At 31.7% G+C, this 24,097-nt stretch overlaps 2 protein-coding genes and 1 long non-coding RNA gene across 4 annotated transcripts in view; 2 read left to right on the plus strand and 1 right to left on the minus strand.

The window, feature by feature from the left end:
* Nucleotides 1-24,097, plus strand: part of LOC107496280 (cytochrome P450 71D10) — a 43,538-nt gene that overhangs the window by 11,653 nt on the left and 7,788 nt on the right. The window contains exon 3 of one of the 2 annotated variants that reach the window (XM_052251891.1): nucleotides 3,337-3,656. The exons of the other annotated variant lie outside the window; for it this stretch is intronic. Coding sequence (XP_052107851.1) covers nucleotides 3,337-3,656 — 320 coding nt within the window. The remainder of the gene's footprint in view (nucleotides 1-3,336; nucleotides 3,657-24,097) is intronic. 2 annotated transcript variants of the gene reach the window in all.
* Nucleotides 12,621-15,740, plus strand: LOC110273861 (cytochrome P450 71D10). The gene is made up of 3 exons (XM_052251892.1): nucleotides 12,621-13,200; nucleotides 14,288-14,598; nucleotides 14,970-15,740. Exons 1-3 carry the CDS (start codon nucleotides 12,621-12,623, stop codon nucleotides 15,612-15,614), a joined length of 1,536 nt encoding a protein of 511 aa, XP_052107852.1. The 3' UTR covers nucleotides 15,615-15,740.
* On the minus strand, nucleotides 19,976-21,431 carry LOC107496282 (uncharacterized). Its single transcript, XR_008001330.1, has 5 exons — nucleotides 21,283-21,431; nucleotides 21,017-21,121; nucleotides 20,593-20,664; nucleotides 20,194-20,337; nucleotides 19,976-20,056 (listed from the first exon to the last, which is right to left on the minus strand). It is a non-coding gene; the product is annotated as an uncharacterized LOC107496282 (long non-coding RNA).

Genomic DNA, 24,097 nt, shown 5'->3' on the forward strand with positions numbered 1-24,097 from the left:
ATCCATTCCAAGCTAACCAAAACCCTATCGATACGACTACAGGAACTACCTCTGAACCATGTGAACTTTCGGTCTGTAATTGGCAAGTCCACCAATTCCATGTCATTTATCCAACTCTTGAAGTCTTCAGCTAACAGGGATAAGCTAACTGCACCCCGTCTTTCTTCCACCTGTACAATCTCATTAAAATCCCCATGAAACAGCAGGGAACCTGACATAGACCAACTATGTAGCTTAACTCCTCCCATACAATCAGTTTCTCTTGTCTAGAATGCTCCCCATACACCAGAATAAAAGCACAATTAAAATTATATTGCAGCAGCTCCCCTTCAACACATATCCATCTCTCCCCTTTGTGGCTAATTCTTAATTTAAAAAAATCGTCATCCCATATTAACAGCAATCCACCAGATGCACCATTAGATTCCACAAAATCCCATCTCGCACAACTACTTCCCCAAATTTTTTTACATCAAATTTAGTCACCACCTGTCTTTTCGTCTCTACCAGTCCTAGCATGCTTAATCTAAAATTCCTTTTCAAGTCTTTTATCATCCTCATATTACCATCCCCCTTCAACCCCCTAATATTCCAAGATGTAAAAATCATTTCAATAAATTATTACACACCTTTTTGTATGGTTTGGGTCTGCTCCGTCTCGCTTTTGCTTTTTGTTTCGCCAACTTTTTTTTACGAGCAATTTCTTCGTTCTGTTGCTAGAGGATCGCCATAATGTCTTCTTCTTCGTCATACAGCACAGCTCCTGACTCCGTTGCTAGTTCCCAGGTTCTTTTATTTTCTATCATTTGGTCCTCCAATGTTAAATCTTTATTGTCACTGGCTTCTGCATAATTGGCTTGAGTTTCATCTTCCGGTTCGTCCTCATCTTCTTCATACCCATCTGCTTCGTTAGGAACTGGAAAGTTGCTCTCCATGTAAGCTTCCTTATCCCGCCCAAGCTCTCCAATCACTTCAGCATGTCCCCGTTTGTGTTTGTTACCTTCCTTGCTTGCACCTTCTCCTTGCCCATCAGCCCCTTCTAGTTGAGAATTCACACTGTCTCCTCCCTCCTCCACCATACATCCCTTCAGCCTGGCTTCACTTAGGCCGCCCGCCCCAGTCACGGTCACATCGCCACATCGGGAGCGATGGATATAATCCGGATGGCCCTCATGCGCTGCTTGTTTCGCCGCGCAACGCTGGCTTCCTACCCGGGGTATCCCCTTCTTCCAGCCAATGTCTTCCCTATTGCGGCATGGTCGATTCTCAGTTTCTGAGATAGTTGCAGCGAGTCGTCCCTCATCAGATTCGGTTTGTGCTTCCCGAGGATTTGGTGTCGCAGCCCCCAGGTCTCCTCGCTCTCCTGGCGCCGTTGTTTTCCCCTGCTTCACCCGGATCCCTTCCTCACGCCCAGAACCATGCTTCGCTCCCTGCTGGATTGGACCAGGCCAGACCCGACCCGCGTACTCCTCAGCAGACCCGTTTTCCTTATCCACATCATAAGTCTTCTTGTTCCGTTTGGGCCTCAGCTCTTCACAGCCCAATTTGCTATTATTGCTTTTATAAATCATAAGGGCCTTACTTGCTTGTACCCCCTTGTCTCGGCTTAAGTCTTTCCTTCCTGGCCCATAGTTGTTGCAGCCATAATTCCACGTAACAGTCATTTCAGAATCCACCTCATCATATTTCATAAAATCTGCCATGCCTTCATTATGAGTTTAATGGATTGATAAGTTACCAACTTGGATTGATTGTGCCTTAAATTATCATAATTCCACTCATTAATTTCTTGATGGGTATGCTGTGATCTTCGTCTGATGATATTAGTGTTGGCGAAGTTGGTTCCTATAATCAACGAATAATTTAAATTAGAAATAAAAATAATGTCTTGAATAAGTGATTTTTTTGGAGTATTACATGTTTTATTTGTTGTATTGGGTGTTGAGGTTCGTTATTTTTCGTTGGAACAAATATCTTGGTAACAGGATATTGTTGACAACATTTTTTGAGATTAAAATCATTTACTTTGACTTCAAATATAAGTGTAAGGTTGCACAAATTTTTCAATTAGGGTAGTGTTTCAATTGCATTACTTTTCTAGAGTGTCATTAGATTTGAAGTGGCTATGCCCAACAATTTTTTTTCTTCGCCATCAAATAGTACAAAAAGTGTTGTAGCACTTTGATATGAAATAAGTATTGGGTTAGTAACTAATAATTTTATAGATGAGATTATGAAAAGTATATAGAGTTACTTTATGTGCCACAAATATAGTTGTTTCCTTTTCATCTAATATAATCATTTATAAGCAAAGAGGCTCCTCTTCATTTGCAGTTATTAATGTTTTCCATATAGACGAACCACGCAAATTTTGATAAACCAATTGTCTGGTTGTTTGAAAATATTGTTCAAAGAATGAGTAAGTTTAAAATTTTGTGTAGTTCGAAAATAAATTTTTTATGCTAAATTTGATGTTATTTGAAGAAATAGTGATACGAGACTTATATAAACAGGACAAATAGTATGGAATTTGAATATTTGTAACGTAAAATTTATTATAATTAATAATATTATTATGATATTTGTAATATGAATGTTTATTACATTTAATGAGTTATTTATAAAAATTAATTACTGGGGTTATAAATTTATTGTATTGTTTATAACGGTAAGATATAATAAATATAAGAATTATTTGTCTTATATTTTTTTGTTGATTTGAAAATAATAGGTAATTTAGCAAAAATTAAATAATTGATTTTAAAATTTTGCTAAGTAAGTGACGTTGTTGATATGGCATTAATAAAAAAAATGTCTTAAAAATAATGTTTATAAACTTATGTATCTACTTTTATATATTAAAAATAGATTGTGAAAAGATGTGGTTCTTATTTAATTTTATTTTAACGTGGATATATATAATAATATTGTTGAAATTTTTTTTTAGCTCGGCGTACATGTAGCTTCGTTGACGAGATACAAGAGAAATATCAAAGAGTTGATTTTTTAATAAAAATTAATTATTAAATATTTATAGTTTTTTTCAACATTACATATATACAAAATAATAAAAATATACAAAAAATAAATTAAACAATACAATAATTAGTTGTTATATCAAATTTTTTATGAAAAATTAATAGAAATTACTAACATATCATTTATTTGGGATTGATTAGCTTTTTTCTGATAAAACTTTATATATATATTACAATTTAAATGCATCAAAAGTTTTGAGTATTTAATTTTTTATAATTTTTTTATACTAATAAGATTATTAATTCCTTAACATGTTTGTTAGTAAAACCTTTATTATTATTATTAATTCATTTGCAGGACATATTTGCTGGTGGTGGAGAAACATCCTCAGCGGTTGTGGAATGGGCAATGGCTGAAATGATAAAGAAACCAAAAGTGATGGAAGCTGCTCAAGCTGAAGTTAGAAGAGTTTATGGTAGCAAAGGGTATGTAGATGAATCAGAATTGCACCAATTGACATACCTTAAGTCTATCATCAAAGAAACTTTAAGGTTACATCCATCTTTGCCATTGTTAGTTCCTAGAGAGAACAAAGAACCATGCCAAATCAAAGGGTATCAAATTCCATCCAATTCTAGAATTATTATCAATGCTTGGGCAATTGGAAGAGATCCAAGGTATTGGGTTGATGCCATGGATTTTAAGCCTGAGAGGTTTGTTGATGATTATTCAATTGAGAATAGAGGCACAAACTTTGAGTTTATTCCATTTGGTGGTGGAAGAAGAATGTGTCCCGGGATTGCATTTGCTACACCAAACATGGAGTTGCCACTTGCTCAACTTCTTTACCATTTTGATTGGAAGCTTCCCAGTGGAATCAAGAATGAGGAACTTGATATGAGTGAGTTGTTTGGGATCACTATAAGAAGAAAAAATGATCTCTGCTTAATTCCCATTATTCATCATCAACCTTAATTAATATAAAGAGTAAAGTATCGTTTTTGTCCCCAACTTTTGGGGTAAATTCTATTTGTGTCTCTAACGTTTAAATCGTTTAATTTATATCCCTAACGTTTGTAAAAGTAATTCAATGTTATCTTGCCGTCAATTACATATCATGAACGCTTTAGTTTGAGTTTTAAAAATCTCTTCTTGAAGTTAGAATACAAATGTTTGGGATAGAATCGATGATCCACTCTGAAAAATAGCTCATCAAAAGTTGAAACTAATTCTTACAATATTTACATAATTCACTTTTCTAGGGACATAATTGAATCTAAATACAAATAGTAGGTATAATATTAAAATCAAACACATCCAAGTGAGACCTAATTGAGAATGAATACATTCAAGTGAGAATAATTGAAAAATATAATATGATTTGTTAGTATAATTGATAGTAGGATAACATTGAATCACTTTTATAAACGTTAGGAATACAAATAGGACGATTTAAATGTTAGGGACACAAAAATAGGACTTACCCCAAACGTTGAGAACAAAAACGATACTTTATTCTAATATAAATTATCCCTAGAGTGAGAAAATTAAAAGAGTGATTTTATATATAAAAAAAAAGTATAATTAGACAATGAAAATATTAAATAATGTAAATAATAGATATATCAGATGTTTAATTCATTATGTGTGCAGATGGTTATCTTAATATTAAGATTTAGGTGGATAATTTAGGGGTATAGTGTATTTTTATTTTATTAGACCAATTTTAAAGCTCATTATTTACAAAAGTTATTGTTTACTTAACAAAATCTTTTTATATCACTACAACATTTTCAGGTTGAGGCAACATTTAAAAAGTGTTGCCTAAAAGCTGACAAAAGGTTGCTTTTGATCTATGGCAACACTTTTGGACCTAAGGCAACGTTTTTGGGCGGCGTTGCATATGCAGCCGTTGCCTTAGATCAAGGCAACACTTTTTGGTTTCAAAAGCGTTGCTTTTGAGAGCAACAAAAGCAACATTTGGTAAGTGTTGCCTTTGGTTAAAAAACAACAACACTTCAAAGGTGTCTTTGAGACAACACTTTTGCAATGTTGTCTTTTCTCATATTTTGACCACTACTAAAAAATATTGCCTATTTGCAATAAAATTCAACCCTTTTATGTGTTGCTTATAAGTTTAAATTTGCAATACTTTAAAGTGTTGCCTATTAGTTTTGAATATGCAACCCTTTAAAGTATTGCCTTTATTTTAGGATATGCAACCTATACAAGTGTTGTCTTTTCTTTTGGATATGCAACTTATACAAGTGTTGCTTTTTCTTTTGGATAGCAACCATACAAGTGTTGTTTAATATTCAAAATATGCAACTAATAAAAGGGTTGCCTTTTTGATAAAAATAAAAATTATTTTTGTAATAAAATACAAAAAAATTAAAATTTACAATAAAATTTTTTGTTTATACATGTGTAATTATTTTAATTAATAAATAAATTTGTACACAATAGAAAAAAAATTATAAAAGAGACAAAAAAACTAATAATAAAATTCTAATTAAAATAGATATTAAAAAGTTCAATTAGTATTTCAAATATATATTCATCAATAATTCTCAACAATATAATAAAATTCTTGTCTAACAATAATTGTCATAACAAAATAGTAATTAATATTTATCAAAAAGATGTCATAGATTGACCAAATACAAGCTGAAACTAATTAATATTTTGCGATTTCGGGTTGATTGCTAAACTTCAATGGCAAGGTGATTTCCATCAATATAAGAGACATTAGTGAAAGAATGGTAACAGAGGTATCTGCAGGTGGCTTCTGTTAATACAGCATAGTAACATCAGGAAGGATCATAGCAGACAAAGGAACAAGCTGAAACTGACCACACCAATGCTTCAAATTGCAGTTGTGGTTATCGTGCAATGTGGCACCTGCATGATGCAATCCACAATTTAAAACCTTGAATCAAATCACAATCCAGTAAATGCAGGTTTTGGCATAGAAGAGGTAAAAGATAATAGAAAGCAGTATAATTAACTAACAATAATGGAGGATACAAACATTTTGCTGAAATACTCCAATGATTCCAATGGAGCAAAAATAACAAGACTCTAATAAGAAAATGAAAGAAAGCAGCAATAGGACGAAACTTAGTTCAAAAGATATTACCAAGGAATTATCCTCTCTCGTCCCATGGGCGATTTTCAAAAGACTTCCCAATTATGCTGCCTTTATTATTCAGATCACCATCCTTCGAGCAGTAGTGCAGAAAATAATCGTTGAACGTTTTGCTGCCTAGTACGTCAACTCCATTAAAGAAAAAGCCTCTTAGCAAATCCTATGGGATCAAACAGGAATTAAGGATCCGTAGCACTAGGGATTAAGAATTACAATAGATAATATGTTACCATAAGGGGTCCTTCGACCTCTGGCCAAGTTGAAGGATCAGCATGGTCGCCTCTTCCGTTGAATGCAGACTGCAGAGGCAGAGAAATAAGCATCATCAACAATGAAGCGAAAATGTATCAAAATAATGAAAATATGTCACCTTCTCTTGTCCAAACCTTCTCTTGTCAATTTTGGACAGAGCTGTTAAGGTTTCAACAGACAAAGGAAGATCGTGGCTTCCTGCATTTCCTCGGAACTGGGAAGCAACAAGGCAAACAAAAATTCTAAGCAATCAAAACATATCTCCACACAATACTAATCACTCGCTACTCTTCGACAAATCATGTGGATAACTACCTCAATACTAATCACTCGCTACTCTTTGTATAACATACTTAAAAAAATAAAAGAAATATATAAAAGGTTGTTAAAATCACATTTTTAACGGTGCTTTTCACTAATTTAAGATGATGTTTAACACTTTATGTAATACAATATAAGATAACATGATGGCAAATATTAATATGCTTCGCGTAAAGTAACAAATACATATCCACTAGTCCTTCAAGTTCCCTTCCCAAGTTGAATTCAGCATCTTCTAGAACTAGCTTTCCTGATTCCACCTATATTCTATGAATCTTTAGAAAGTTTTTCCAAACAAGTGCATATTTTTTTCAAGGAACTTATAATTGAATGTTCTTGAGCAAAAGAATTAAATATGTCACCTTGCTGAGATCCCGGATGTTATTAAGCCGGAGCAACGCCGTCGAGCATTTTCTTATCTGAGTAACCGTTGCACACTGTTCATTGGTTAGACAGTCGTTGGACATAAGAATGTCAAGTAGCCCAATTATTGCAGCCATAGGTGTCCTCAATTCATGGCTGCAATGCACCAAAAAGAAGGATCCTAATTACATGTTTGATAAAACAAAAGTAGATACCAAAATCTAGACACAAGTTTATTATAATCAATTAGATTGAAACTGAGAAAATTAACCTTATGTTTGCAAGAAATTGGCTATTGCTTGATGCCTCTGCCTTTCTTCTAGCATCAATTTTCATTCTTTTATAAGGTTTGTAAATGTATATGGCAATGCCGCCTCTTACATGAAAATCAGACCAGACAAGTAAGTGCTTTTGTTTGCGGAGGAGATGGACAGAGTTGGTCACGGGCTTCAGAGTTGGATTGCTGCTATGGTCCAACACAAAATTTCAACAACCATAACAACGTGCACAATCTTCCATATTTTGACACAATGTGAAAAAAATACATAAATAAATGAAATAAGAATACATTTTGATTCAACTAACAAAAAAGCTTTTCATCAGCTTAGTAAAATGGCATACATGAATGTGCATTGTGAAGAACAGAGGGAAATCGATTCTCCCATAAAAATTAATTCATGTGAATTAGTTATATATAATTAGTGCACTATCAATATTTCCAAACTTTTTATTGATAAATAAACTGAACATAACTCAAACCACTGATTGTGTAGAGGAGTAAGACAATGTTCTTAAAAATAAACAGAATAGAGCAAGTGCAGCACCTTGTAATCTTTTTTTTCATCATTCATATTTTTTTTGAAGCTCACCATTAGTAACACTTCTTTGATAATCTTCAAAGGAAAACACAGAGCCATAAGATGCCTGTGTTCAAAGATTGGCAACTAAGCACTCCCAAACACAAAACAGAACAACAAAATACAAACCTAAGAATGCAATACTATTTTATAAAAATTATGAAACAATTAAACTATAATCACATTGCTAAATGTGATTACTCAAAAAAGAAACAACAATTTAAATCAAACCTAAGAGGTATTTGAAGGTGAGTGACAAATCGGTAAAGTCTTTGTCCTTCGACATGATCGAACTCGAAACTGCAAAAACAATGAAAAGAAGAAAAGGATTATGTGAGCTTCTTCAATCGATTAAACTGAAAGAGATGTGAGTGGAGAGAGAGAGAGAGAGAGAGAGAGAGAGAGAGAGAGAGAGAGAGAGAGATGTATACTGGAACTATTGTTATTAATTCAACAATTCAACTAAATTAATCAAGTAGTATGTAAAATCAATCTACAAGCCTTCAACGACGACGATGGAGGAAGAGATGCTGAGGACCGAGGCTGAGGCGAGAGGCTTGAGTGAAAGAGGTGAACGGCGGAGAGTTGTCGATTTGCCTGAGAGGATAGAGCACGGCACCACGGCGGAGCAGAACAAAGGTTTCAGAACGTGGAGCAGAGCACAGGTTTCAGAATGGCACGAGCAGAAAAACACGACGGAGCATAGCAGAACAAGACGTGAGCTCGAGCAATGAGAAACACGACGACGACGAGCAGAGAAGAGGGATTACAGTAGTGGAAGATCTGGCAGCGCAAGGTAGAAACAACAACAACAGCGCAAGGCAGAGACAGTGCTGGAGGTGAAGAAAGTGACGGTGGCAACTTCTCTTTCCGTCGTCTTCTTCTCCTTCTTTCTCTTCTTCCTCCTTTGATGGCAGTTCTTCCTTTCTTTTCTTCTCTTCATCACTTTCTGTCTCTCTCCCCTGCATTTTTTTTCTTCTGTCTTCTCTTTTTCCCGTGCAATGGAAAACCCTAATCCTCTTTTTGTGGTGTTCTCTGATCTTCTAATCCTAATTAACTTTGTGTTTTTTTGTTTTTTTATTAAGTTAGATTTGTTTTATTTTAAAATTGATAGAAAATGATAATCAAAGTTAAAATATGTATTAAAGATAAAATTTATTTTTTAGAAGAGGCATTAAAAATTTTAGACAACATTTAAAAAATAAAGTTTAAAATAAATTTAAAGCAACTCTTATAAAAAGTAAGATATTAACTGTATAATAGTTGCTTTTGTATATTTGATGAGACAACATTTAATAAGTGTTTTTTAATTTATCAAAGATATCACTTATAGTGTGTTGATTTAAAATATGTTGTTATAGTTCTATTTTTTTGTCACTAGTATAAAGTGTTGTCTATATATATTTTAGACAACATTTTTAAAGTGTTGTTTTGAATATATGTTGTAATAGACAAAAAATGTTGTAGTGTATATTATATTTTATTCATCACATTTGATCATTTTTCTAACAAATTCTATAACCCCAAAGATAAACTCTATAAATAATTCAAAAATATAAAATATCTCTCATTTCATAAATTAATTAATTTTAGAGTTGAGTTAAGCCTATTAAATTTCAATTTTAATAACTTATAAGGCCATTGTTATTACTTATTACACTATTTTAAAGTGGAGTATATAGTCAACAAACACTACAACATAAATTGCAAGCGACGGCGAATTTTCGGTCAAGTCATGACGGTTTAATTTAAACTACCGTTAAATATCACCTACGACGGTTTAAAAAATGATAACAGAAAAATTGTCGGCATAGAAGTGACAGCGCCGTTAGAATAACTACTATATTAGGCACACAGCAAACGACCGCGGTTTGAAATTGTTATTATACATGGTTTAAAATTGCAAATTAAAGTTCTTTGTCATGATTTGTAAAAGCTGCCAAAAAATGGTTCAAAAAATGGGTATAAAAATATTAAGGTAAACATATATTTTCACCAAATATTATATATATGGGTTATGGAGAAGCAGAAAAATCAAAGAAGAATGCATCACCTATACATTACTATACCAAAGTCAGAAGTTAGGTATAATTAAGTAACCATCTTAACTAATTGGCAGCTAACAACTTTAACATATAACGTGTAAAGGCTTATAGTTTGAACTTTTTTTTAAATAATATCTAAAATAATGATATTTTAATAATTTTAATTAATATATATTATATAAAATTTTTATAGTTAAGATTAACGGTTAAATTTATTAAGATATTGATGTTCAAAGAATATTTAAAATTCTTGCGTGTGACATAATATATGTATGAATTCTGCTAGAGAAATAGTGAGAAATCTTGACAATGTGTACAATGAACTTATTATTTAGTCCAATAAGGATAAATAACAAAAAATCACTTCACATATTACCCAAATTCAAAAACTCTCATTAAGTTATTTTATATCAAATTTTAAATTTTAAATTCCCCAATTTCAAACTTTAAAATTTTAAAAAATTCAGTTAGTTATTTCAAAAAAAAATAACCGTCCAAAATCCTAATTTAACAAAGCATTTCACTCCAATACTCTCTTCTTTTTTAACCGGCAGCCACCCCACCTTCATCAATAATCATCCCACTTCACCATCGCTGCTTGACTTGTTACACGCCACTCACCCTTAGTGAAAATAACCATCAACTTACGGATAAAAATAATCATCCGCATACCTAATGAATTGAACATCCAACATATTTTAATTATATATAACTAAATCCAATCCAATCAAAATAATTATTTACATAAAAATTAAAATAACCATCCGCATATCTACTAAAATGACCATCTTAAATTGACCATTAAAATAGAAGAAGAAGGAGATGAATAAACAGAAAAAGCAACTATGATTATCCAACAATTTAATTTTTATTAAAAAAGAAAAATGTATAATTTGACACATGAGTCTTATGATTTGATGTAACCATAAAATTGGAGAAATAAAAAATGTAAAAAAAAAAAGGTTGAACAGATGAGAAGACATGAATGAGAATAAAAAATAAGCAATTGAGTGTTTGATTTGATATTGCGTTCATACACGCGTGCTTTACATCTACCATACTCACACGGTTAATTCAAACAGCGGCACTGTTGAGCTTTTGGCAGCGTATGCAAAAACTCGTGGTGTGTCGGCTGGATTCTATGGCAGCGTCAGCGGCACGGTCGGCCGAGAAGAGTTACAACGGCGTAGGTGAGGTTGTGGCAGCAAAAAAGGCACTGAAAATTGGGAGCATATGATGAAAATAGGAGTAACCATCCATATTGTGAATGAGTTTAATTGTTATGAACGACGGCAGAGACGCAGAGTTACGGGCGACGACGGCTGTTGTCGATGGCGGTGTGACACCCGTGAGATAAGAAAAAATTGGACAAAAGAAAATCACATCACATAAAAAAAAGTCGTTTTTGTAGTGTACTATGTACATAACTGTTGCAAATCCTTATTTATTTTAAATTTTAAATTATAAATTATTAAAAATTAATTAATTTAATTATCATTTTTAATATTAATATCAATTTTATCATTATTATACAAATTATATACTAAATTTATTGGGTCTCCTCCATGTTTTCTCTATATGTATACATCTAGCTCGGTCTAAAATATTTTTACATGATCAATACAATTCTATAACATTTATATTTTAACACAGTCTGGATAACTGATAGTATATTTTATTAGGGATACTTCTTAAAATCTTCTAACAAATATCTTAAACGTACTAGTAGTCAAGAGTACTATCTAAAAAGACAAAGTTTACTAATTATTATATATTATTAAAAAGGTAAAATTGTTATATTTTAATACATTAAATACATAAACATTTGCAAACAATTTCTATCATTGTCTTTTTACATAATGTTATTAAAGGACCTTTTAGCTAAATCTTAACTTTTTTCTCAAAATATTTTTATATTGCTTTAATTTGAACAATAAAAATTAATAATTTAATTTAAAATCATCTTATATATCCAAACAATTTCACTAGCTACAAAACGGGTCAAAACAGTAAGTTCAATTGGTTCTTAATAAATGTCCATATCTAATAAGTCGGGCCTGAATTAATTATCAGTGGAAATTAAGAGAATTCAGCATACCAATTAGCAATCTCATCAGTGCCCGATTCACTCCGCCGATATATTTAGTCACTAATCTTTAACTGCCAAAAATATTTTAGCAACAAAATACATTTGATTTGTTTCGTTAATTTATTTATGTATAACACCTTGTGTTACCACTAGAAAGAATTATCTACAGTAAAAAAAATTATAAAAAAATATAATAAATATATAATCGATCAATATTAAATTTATAATTTTTATTATATATAAATTTTATTATCTTAATTTAAAAATAATTAAATTTTTATTTTTTAAATATTATAAAATTAATCCTCTTTAATAATTTTAATATTAATAATTCTTTTTATTAATTAAATTTTTCTAACAATCATTTAGAATAAGGTGAAAATTCAAGTGAAGTCGACTTCACGTGAAGTTGATATCTGAGAGTCCTTAGATGAAAATTTAGTCAAATCAGTCAAATCATTTAACAGTTCTTAGATATCAACTTTACGTGAAGTCAACTGTACTTGAGTTTCCACCCTAGAATAATTTTTCTATTATATATTGGTAGGCAAATATAACCTTCTACCATGCATATCATGGATCTTGGAAACCTTTTGCTTATTCTCACCACCTTCCTCTTTCTCTTTGTACTATTCAACTTAGTTATTAAGAAATCCACTTTTAGTAAGACCAATTTACCCCCAGGACCATGGAAACTACCACTCATAGGAAATATCCACCAACTTGTTGGTTCTTCACAACTCCATGAAACCCTAAGAAACTTAGCTTCCAAATATGGACCCTTAATGCACCTTCAACTAGGAGAAGTGTCCCACATCATAGTTACATCCCCTGAAGTGGCACAAGAGATTTTGAAGACTCAAGATCTCAACTTTTGTGATAGGCCAAACCTTCTCTTTGCAAGAGTCATGACTTACAATTGCACAAACATTGCCTTTGGTCCCTATGGAGATTATTGGAGGCATGTACGAAAGATATGTACCATGGAGTTATTAACAACAAAGCGTGTTCAATCTTTTAGGCACATAAGAGAAGCAGAGGTTTCAGACTTGGTCAAAGCAATATCTCAAAGTGAAGGGTCCATTTTCAATCTCTCTCACAAGATTTTATCAACAACCTATGGAATAACGGCTAGAATAGCATTTGGTACAAAAATAAAATTATGCTCTCATCATATGCTTATTATCTTATATTCTTTTATTTATAATGAGGTGAAAATTCAGGTACAGCCGATTTCACGTAAAGTTGATAATTAAGAGTTATTAAATAATTTGACTGATTTGACTAAATTTTCATCTAACAGTTCTAACTATTAACTTCACGTAAAGTCGACTGCATATGAGTTTTTATCTTATAATTAACTACTATATTTTATAGAAATGTTGAGTAAAAAAAGTTAAATAAAAACAGTCAAAACTTTTTTTATTTAATATTTATTAATTATTTAATAAATTAATGAATATTAAATAAGATAAATTTTAATATTTTTTATCTCTCTAATATTATCATATTTTAAGATTGTTTAATTAATCTGCCAAAAAGAAAAAGTTTGTTCATCCTATATATCTATATTTGTATTATATATAAGCTACATGCTATGCCGGTGGTTATTATATTACGAAAGATACATTAGTCATATAATTTTGATAATATTTAAAAATTATTGTTAAAATAAAGATTATATTCTTTTTATATTTTTATAACTCTTTTATTTTTATTTTCAAATTAAAAAGTATTTTAAATATGTAAAAGATCTTATTTTAATTCTAAAAATCATTAAAAGTGTTTTAAAGTTATATAACTATCATAATTACCGTAATAATAGTCATCGTTGATACATGTATGCCATGCTGGCAAAACTATTATTTACTTTAGGGGTAGATTTTTAAAGGTAAAAATTCAGGTGTAGTTAATTTTATGTGAATTTAATAGTTGAGAGTCCTTAAATAATTTGACAAGTTTAACTAAATTATTATCTAATGACTCTCACTGTCAACTTCATATGAAATTAATTGTGCATTTGAGTTTCTACATTTTCTAAAACTACTGAAAAAAATCTCGTAATTTATTGGAATTATTGTGGTGTCATTCCAAATATAATTATTAAGAAAATTTCTTATAATTTAATACATATTTTAATATTTGTATTTTACATTCAATTTTTATTGTTATTTTATTGTACTCTATCATATTTACTACCAAATAATTGTATGTTTTTTATTTGACGATATAGGTAAAAAATATAGTTACCAGGAAGATTTTATATCATGTGTTGAGGAGGCATCGCAAATAGGAGGTGGAAATTGTATTGCTGATTTGTATCCTTCAATTAGTGAACTGCTTGAAATGATGAGTAGAGGCAAGACTAAGCTTGAAGAAGTGCACAGAAAATCTGATAAAATATTGCAAGACATCATAGATGATCATAGAAATAGTGGCGAATGTGACAAAGAAGGAGAAGATCTAGTTGATGTTCTTCTCAAATTTCAACAAAAAGATTCCGAATATCTTTTGACTGATGATAATATCAAAGCACTTATTCTGGTTAGTTTGTTAATTATATATGGATTGATCTTATTAGGAAAAATTATATAATTAAATAAAGTACAATTCATTAACATTGTTAGAGAATTCTAAGTCAAAATTAAAAAAAAAAAGTGATATTATAACATAGTATTAAAATTCTAAGTCAAAATATTATTATTATTGAGTTTTTTTTTCCTTTTTTTTTCTATTAAGATTATCATTAGTAATTTTTTTTTATGTTTTTCCTTAATAAATACAGTACAAATACATTAAAAGTTTTAACCATCATTATTCTTTCATGAAAACTTTTTCTATTAATAAACACATAAATTAATGTCATTAAAATATTTTTGTTAACAAAATAATCTTCATAATTAATCCATTTGCAGGACATATTTGCTGGTGGTGGAGAAACATCTTCAGCAGTTGTGGAATGGGCAATGGCTGAAATGATAAAGAAACCAAATGTAATGGAAAGAGCACAAGCTGAAGTTAGAAGAGTTTATGGTAGCAAAGGGTATGTAGATGAATCAGAATTGCACCAATTGACATACCTTAAGTCTATCATCAAAGAAACCTTAAGGTTACATCCATCTGTGCCATTGTTAGTTCCAAGAGAGAACAAAGTACCATGCCAAATCAATGGGTACCAAATTCCAGCCAATTCTAGAATTGTTATCAATGCTTGGGCAATTGGAAGAGATCCAAGGTATTGGGTTGATGCCATGGATTTTAAGCCTGAGAGGTTTGTTGATGATTATTCAATTGAGAATAGAGGCACAAACTTTGAGTTTATTCCATTTGGTGGTGGAAGAAGAATGTGTCCCGGGATTGCATTTGCTACACCAAACATGGAGTTGTCACTTGCTCAATTTCTTTACCATTTTGATTGGAAGCTTCCCAATGGAATCAAGAATGAAAAACTTGATATGACTGAGTTGTTTGGGAACACTGTAAGAAGAAGAAACAATCTCTGCCTGATTCCCATTATTGTCAAGGATATGCATAAAGATAACAATGTAATCAGCAGTTAGGATTATTAGTTACATTTAGTTAGCCTTGGTGGTATGGTTAGGTAATTCTGTTTGATTCTGTTTTCATTCTAATAATGTGAGTAACCTATGTAAGCTCTTTATAAGGCTAAACTTTCCTATGGTCAATAGCACAATTTCCATTTCCTTTTTTACTAATATATGATCAAATAGTTCTTTCTCTTATTTCTTACACACACTGCATATTCTTTAAGATCACTTTATGATATCAAGATCCTAGATTCAGATCCGAACAACACTTCAGAGAACCAGGGCTTAATTGCATAGGAATATATATCCAAGATTAAACAAGTTGCAGATACTTTTACTTTTCTTGGTATCTCTGCCACCTCTGAAGAAGACATCGATGCAATTCTTGAGAGATTGAATAAGGATTAACAGATGCTTATTATCACTACAATCATGTATGATCAAACAAATCTCCCTTCTTGCTTGAATAGATATTTTTTATATAGCTAAAATTACTAAATACCTTCATTATGAAATATTAAAAAATTAACATAATTAATTATTTTTATTCATCAGGTAGTCAATAATATTTAAAAATATAAACTAAAATATATCATTAAATTATTATATTAAAAAATTTAAATTGATAGTTAATAATACTAATAAAAAATAAAAATTTTTACTGATTCTTGAACTTTTTTCAATTTTATTAGTGATCCAAAAATTTTAAATTTTTTTAACAAATATCCTAAAGATACATTAAGAGTACTATATGAAAAGACAGTTTACTTAATATTATTAAAATAATAAAATTATGACTTTTTGAATAATACAAATTAACCATTTGATTCATAAACATCATATATATCTAAAACAGTAGAGTAGTGTGATCATTATTGTATTCATATGGAATTATTCCGCACGCCAAGCAATCTCATCAGTGCGTCACCCATCACTACGGTGATATATCGAGTCACGTATCTTTAATTACCATAAATATTTTAGGAACGAAATACTTTTGATTTGTTTCATTAATTTATTTATAACACCTTAAGTCACAACTGAGAAAAAATTATGTAAATTCTAAAGTTCGAAGATTTATAAAGAAATAAAATAAGAATTAACGGTTATCGAATTTATAATTTTTATAATGTATAAATTTTATTATCTTAATTTAAGAATTTAGACACTCGTTTTATTACTTTTTTTTATTTTTACTTTAAATGAGTCTAATTGATTGTAAGTATATTTTGAATTTATTATAAATTTTAGGATAATTCACATTAATAAATCAACATTCGTCCAATAATTTTACGTAAATCATCTAAAATAAAAAATATTATGTGTATCACCCCAATCACATTTTTATACAAATCGAACAAATTAAATTAGTTTTAGCTCTCTATATAATTAAATCGAAAAAGTTTGGTTCGATTTATACATCTTTACATGATGTCCTAGTAAATCTAATCAATATATTTCAATTTATGCATACATGCATGTTATCCTAATAAATCTAAGCACACTGTTTTGATTTAGCCATGCATGTGAGCCCATAGTAATTCGAAACAATCTATTTCAAATTACACCCTGAAATTGTCCTTGTATATTCTAATGGGACTGACGATTAGATTTACTGTAAGGCCAACCTATATAAATATGATATGAACGTTAATTATGTATGAGAGTAAAACACAATGGCTAGTGAGGATGGCATAGACGATGTACTATGGGATGATGATGAGGATGACGATGTGGAGCCAAACATAATTGCCAATGATAGTGATGATGACATAGCAGGGAGTAATCCAGTTGAGGGTGGTGCAGCGTCTAGTTCAGGGACTCAGCAGTATCTCCTGCACTTTTCAAATTTAGACTTGGATGCCATGAGATAGCAGGGGGTTTCTGGGGAACCTTTTGAATTTAGTGCCAGAGACACACAAGATGCTGGAGGACTAGTGAAGTTTCAGGTTGGTTAGCAGTTTTAGGATAAAGAGGAGGTCGTGTTAAGCGTGAAGACTTATAACATCCGACGCGGTGTTCAGTACAAAGTGGTGGAGTCTGATTATCGCAAGTACTACGAAAAGTGTAAGGAATTTGGCAACGGGTGCGCATGGTTGATTCGGATCAGTCTCCGCCAGCGTAGAGGTATTTTGAAGATAAAATGGTACAATAGACTTCATACTACCGTGCATTCTGTATTCGACATGTGGCCGCTAATTTTGCCCTAAACTTCAAGGGCAAGGATGCATGAAGACTTTTGATAAATGCGGCTTATGCCAAGACTGAGGTTGAATTTGACTACTGGTTTGATATTCTCCATTCCGAAGATCCTGCCATGAATGATTGGGCTAAAAGGATTGACTATGTAATGTCACTACAAGATTTTTGTTTATTTGTGGAGGTTTTTTTTCTTATTTGTGGAGGTTTATAACCCCCACCAAATAGTTTTTGGGGGTTTCTAAAACCTCCAAAATTTGAGGTGCCACGAGATCTTTTGTGGGGGTTTTTAAAAACCTCCACGATCTATTCAGTGGAGGTTTTGTGTGTGTTTAGTGGGAGTTTTATACTGGTGTTTGTGGCAGTTTTAAATCACTTTTTGTGGCAGTTTGAAACCCCCACAAATTAATTTTCTCATTTACACACTATTCAAATTAATTTTTTTTACATTAAAATTTAAAAACTAAATCTTTTATAGCACAATAATTCCTCAATGACACCAAAAAAATAATAATTTCTCAATATAAGATAACTCTCTATATATAAAAGTTCTCAATGTCAATAATTCCAAACATAATTACATATGATATTGTTCTTCATAACTATTACTTGCTTTTCATTAAAAAAAATAAAATAAAATAACTTCAATGTTTTAATATCATATAACTACATAATTGCAATAACAGCAGCTTCAGTAATGCACATGCCCATGGAGTTCTCCACACAAATGATTGTCACGTAGTGTAACTAAATAGCATGACCCTGCAGATTATTCACAAAAAATTATTCTATGAATAGCATGACCTTGCATGCCATTGATCAAGGACTAAATTTAAAAATTATTCAATGATACTGATAAACCAAAGTCTGAAAGCAGTAAACTCTTCTAATTATTCACAGAAAAACAAAGTATGGACAAGCTTAGAAAAAACAAACAAAAGGGAAAGAAAAAAAATGCACAATGCTGATTGAATGATGAATGCATACCACACTTTTCACAGTGAAAATAGTTCTCTTGACCACCAACCCTGTTTTTAAATTAGATCATAAAAAATTAGCTTGTATGTCATAAATTCAAGTGACATAAGATATGGATATACTCAAACACAGCTAAGTGAACTACACCTACATATTCCACAATCATCGCAATGAAACTGTTGTTTTCCTATATGCAAATTGATTAAAAAAACATTCAGCATCATTGAGGAAGCAAAAATATTAACAATTCCTAGCTGGAATTATGCATCAAATTCAGCCTAGTCCATCTCCAAGAAATAAGTTGGAAGAAAATACTTACCGGCTGCTCAGTGTTACAAATTGCACAAACAACCTGAAACACTTTAGAAACTATTTAAAATTTGGAAAACATTGAACTGATAGAAATTTTGAAATGGCCAAAAAGATAAGAAATTTTGCCATCCAAACCTCATCATAGCAGTAGGACCACCCGTCTCTATCTCATCTAAAATATGCTTCAAAGATAGATCTTCTTTTATGCGTACCATTCCCTTCTCAAGCTGATCTATTCAGCCAGTTCCTTGATACTTAGATCCTATGCATTCCATATTTTAGCATTAGTAATATGGACCTGAAATGCATGGTTTATATTATTGTCTCACTATTGGTTTTAAAACAATACACCACTAAGATCCAAAAAACTGCATGTACAAAAATAAGATTTTCTATAAGATAGAACATGTCCATAAAGTGAAATGAAATGCTAATTAACAATAACATTCTGAAACTTGTTGGGGATCGTACCTTTTTCATTTTTAGGGAGCACACCTTTTCCAGTCTTCTTAATGTTTAGGCTGAATTTTTTCACCCCTGACTCAGCCATCATAAAAACCTGAAATTCTTTTGTAGCACACAATATATAAATAAATAAATAAAATACTTAGTCAAAATTTAGTTTATTTTTCTAACAATCTAAAGTGCTACAAGTGCTACAAGTGTTTCTTCTTTTTAATAGGATAATCAGAATTTAGCTGTTGCATATCTAGGCAAAAAAGCTAATACAATTAAAGAACTCACATGTAACCTTTTGCCAAAATTTTTGGAGTGGGACCACTGAGATTATTAAATGACAAGTCCCTTCAAAAAATATAAGGTTATGGAACTGTACTTGACTGATTGAGGAGGTAAAGGTATTACAAAATTTCATAGAGGAGTAGAGGACATGCAAAAATGAAAGACCTGTCAAGTTAGTAACAAGTGGAGGGATCTGTCCAGATAGATTATTTTTGCTGAGCCACCTGAAAAGCTTGGCATGATTGAATTAGGAACCATGGAGTTAGAGAAACACTAATGAATAAAATTAAAATTTAAGGGGAACAAAAAAAACAGGGTTAAAATAACATCATCATCTATCTATTTGTTAAAACACACTCACAAGTAACTTAGTTGAGACAATAAGCCCAAAGAACTAGGAATTCCTCCAACAAACTGGTTACTGGAAAGTTCTAGAGTTTGAAGCTCTGACAACTTGCCTATCTCAGCCGCGATAGGACCAGATAACTGATTGTTCTGTAGTAACCTAAGTTCAGCAATGAAAAAACTCACTTAGTCACATGATAAAATGAGTTCATTGTATTTTATGACTACTTATTTTTCTCCTACCGTTGTTTGGCATCTATTAAAAATTAGTGGAAGGTTATTATGACTATTTATGAATAAAAAGCATAATAAACAAGGCATCTTTCAGATACTGCTGAGTCAACAATACACCACAATTCACCATTAAGTTTGAAAAGTATAGGCAATTTATGTGGAGAATAAGAGAGACACTCACAATGTTCGGAGATGGCTCAAATTTCCAATTCCTGACAAAAGAGTTCCAGATAAACCAGCACTGGCCATTTTCCTACCAAAAGCAGAAAGTTACCACCAGCAACAAAGATCAGTATCATTAGAATACAGTGGATGGTATTAGAAAGACAGAGAAATGAATTTTTCCCAATATCTAGTCATTCTAATGACATCACTTAAATTTGAAGGAATGGTTTCGTAAAATAAGTTTTGAGAGAAATCAAGAAACTACAGGTTTTTCTTTTGGCCTATCCACTCTAGAATTGACCCACTGAAATAGTTAGCGAATAATTCATACACATCTAGAAGGCTATTGTCAATGAGCAGCTTCTTCAGTTCAAGAGCAATTTTAATAGCTACATGATTGGGAATCTGCAACCAACAAGCAAATCACAAATGATACTAACCAAATCGAATCCACATTGCAGCATTATCATCCAACCGCACCTACTGAGCAAAAATCTAGACAGAACATAGTAGTGATCCGCATTATCACCCAACCGCACCTTCACCTATAAGCATAAAACACAAGGGAATCGATATTCACACTATAGAAGCAAATAAACCAATTGAAACTGAACAGAAAATAGATTCCAAAATGATTGATTATGTACATTCATGCAATGAAGAAAATTTTCGATATCTATATTGAAATTGAGGTTTCGAAACGGACCTTAACGAAATCGTACTTGGAAGAAGCATTGCGGGAAGAGAATTTGTTTTTGGAGGAGAAGCTTTGCTTTTCATCGCTTTCTTCGCCGCTGGCAGATGAATGGCTGTAGCAGTGGCGGTGGCTGTGGCGGTAGCAACGGCAGGGCGATGGCGAGGACGAGGACGACGGTTATGATTAGGTCTTGCTCCCTCTCCATCTCACTCGAAGCTACTAGAAGCTAGCCCTTGTTTGCATCTTTACTATGGGCTTTGAGAGTTTATTTGGGCCTTTAAAATACTAACATTTTTATTTTTGGGAGTTTTGTAAATTGTCACAAATAGATAATGTTGGGGAGGTTTTTAAAACCTCCACTATAAAACCTCCATCAATTAGTGAGAATCTTGTAGTGTGTGCATAGAAATAGTTTTGAAACTTCATCATTAGATATACAGTGTTGCCAAGCTGATATTAGATATTAACTATTTAGATTTGACAAATAGTGACATCCCTAATCTGTAGGAGATCTATCCTAAGCCTCCAATGAGCAACTCGAAGTCCTTTCTCACTCGCAGTTAGGTTGTGACTTGACCACCTGCATCCCAAACACACGTTATCACTAAATGAAAATAACTCCAAATAATAAAAGAGAAAGATAGTACATAAATAGAACATCACCTCAAGGCCAAAGGCCAGTCAAAAGTATCATATCCTGCGGGCCTGAAACCAAAAAACTGTTAGAAGATCCATGACTGAAGCAGCTGTAATGGACCAGCTAACTTCACAACGTTTCTGTTTGCCACACGGCACATGCACCATTATAACTATGACAGAGCAATTAATCCCCAACTGTACCCATTCATGTCCTCAAGCTTGGCTACGTATGGCAGCCATTGAATGTGCATGTGAGTATTGGACTTGTCACCAAATAGCAGAGTCTCCAAAAGCATCACGATATAGGCCCGGGCATATCTCCTAATAGTGGCATCGTCAGTGCCATCAGGAATCTCTCCGAATGTGTCCTGCATCCAACTGCATCTTATTGTAAACTTGTTGATGCAGTTCGCATGAGGCAAAACACCCAACAGCTCTTGGAACCACATCCAAACTGGGCGACCACCCTCGATGTATCGCTCAAACTCCATCAGGCATCCAGTGACGTGCTGTCCAACAATCGGTAGCCCTAATTGGTACGCCACGTCTTGCAGTGTAATTGTGTACTCTCCGAACGGCATATGAAATGTGTGCGTTTCCGGATGCCATCTTTCCACGAATGCATTCACCAACGGCTCATCCAACTTAAATCAAGTTTCGTTCAGCCTCGTAAGATGGTATAAATCGGCCATCTACAAGTACGAAACGATCCTCTCATCCAGGTACATACCTTACTATCATCTCATGCTACCGATACATCAGTGGGGCTACATAAACAACATAACAAATTGTCTCTTACGACCACATCAAAACATATCTATTCTATTATATAAAAATCGGATTTCTACACTTAATGATGGAGCTGACGTGGCATGCTTCTGAGAGTGTTTCCCAATTTATTTCTTTTAACTCATTAAATACAAGTTATTACGATAAACTAACTATATCAACTAATTAATTTGATTAGATATTTAAATATCATATAATTTATTATAATTTATATCAATTTGATTTGGTAATATTTCTTAATTCATTTATTTTAATTTTCTGTTAGTATTTTTTAATTTGATTCTTTTAATTTATTAAATCAAATTTATTGTGTGTACTAATTAATTAATTTGATTAATTTATTAGTCATTAAATAATAAATTTATGAATAAAATAGACAATTGAGATATTTTCAACTAATAATTAAATCAAATTAAATTAAATAATATATATTAAGCTAAATTCAAATCATGTGAATTAAAGACTAAATATGTTTAAAAAGTAATTTACAATAATAATGTGATTTACATATTAATTTTTTTTGAGTAAATTCATTTTAAAATGTAGAAATTAGACTCAATTATGCTAAAATTTTAAAGGTAATATAGAATTTGACAATAAATTTAACACTCGTTAAGGAAATAAATTTATTTATGGCTATTTCCTAATTATAAATAATAACAAGACTTATGAAAAAATATTAATGTCATCATTCTTATTAATTAAATCATAATATTAGATAAATGATAGTTTCATGACCCGACAAAAAAAAGGAGAGTTTGGCTGAAAATTTGAGACTGTCAAACTTAAAAAGCCCGCCTATCCCGCATCGCCTAATCCATGAGCTTTGGCAGGCTTCGGTGGGACGGTGCAGGTTTTTCCACTGGGCCAAGCTTTTATTTTGTCATGACTATTTTTTTTTACAAATTTCTACGATGTTATTAATCTATAAGAGGATGAAGATGATAATTGAAGATGTTCTAAGTTATATTTTAGATTATATTTTTATGTTTGATTGATTATAAACTTGAAGATGTTTAATTATATATTTTGGACAATATTTGTTTTGCTTTGCTTTGGACAATATTAATTTTATTATTTTATTTTAAAAAATTTGGTTTATAATTATATTTATTACATATTTATAATTATAATTTTTTTATTTTTTTAGAAATTATAAATTTATTGAAATTAGTGTGAAATTATATATATATATTGTTTAATATTTAATGATTTATAAAAAAAAGAGGGTCCGCCAACCCGCCAGCCTACCATTAGGCAGAGCGGGGGAGAAATTTAAGATCACCTTATTAGGCGGGGCGGGGCAGGCTACCCCACCAGATCGCGAGTTTTTGGCGAGACAGGGCGGGTTTTCCTGTTTGCCAACCCTAATGGGGACACAGACATAAGTACCCGT

The sequence above is a fragment of the Arachis duranensis genome, chromosome 7, assembly GCF_000817695.3.
Source record: "Arachis duranensis cultivar V14167 chromosome 7, aradu.V14167.gnm2.J7QH, whole genome shotgun sequence".
In the NCBI taxonomy this organism is placed as follows: domain Eukaryota; kingdom Viridiplantae; phylum Streptophyta; class Magnoliopsida; order Fabales; family Fabaceae; genus Arachis; species Arachis duranensis.

Bases quoted from the DNA above. Each gene is read 5' to 3' on its own strand.
- LOC110273861 (XM_052251892.1), top strand. From the start codon at position 12,621: ATGCATATCATGGATCTTGGAAACCTTTTGCTTATTCTCACCACCTTC. The intron at 13,201-14,287 runs GTACAAAAATAA...TTGACGATATAG, and splicing joins AACGGCTAGAATAGCATTTG to GTAAAAAATATAGTTACCAG. The intron at 14,599-14,969 runs GTTAGTTTGTTA...ATCCATTTGCAG, and splicing joins ATATCAAAGCACTTATTCTG to GACATATTTGCTGGTGGTGG.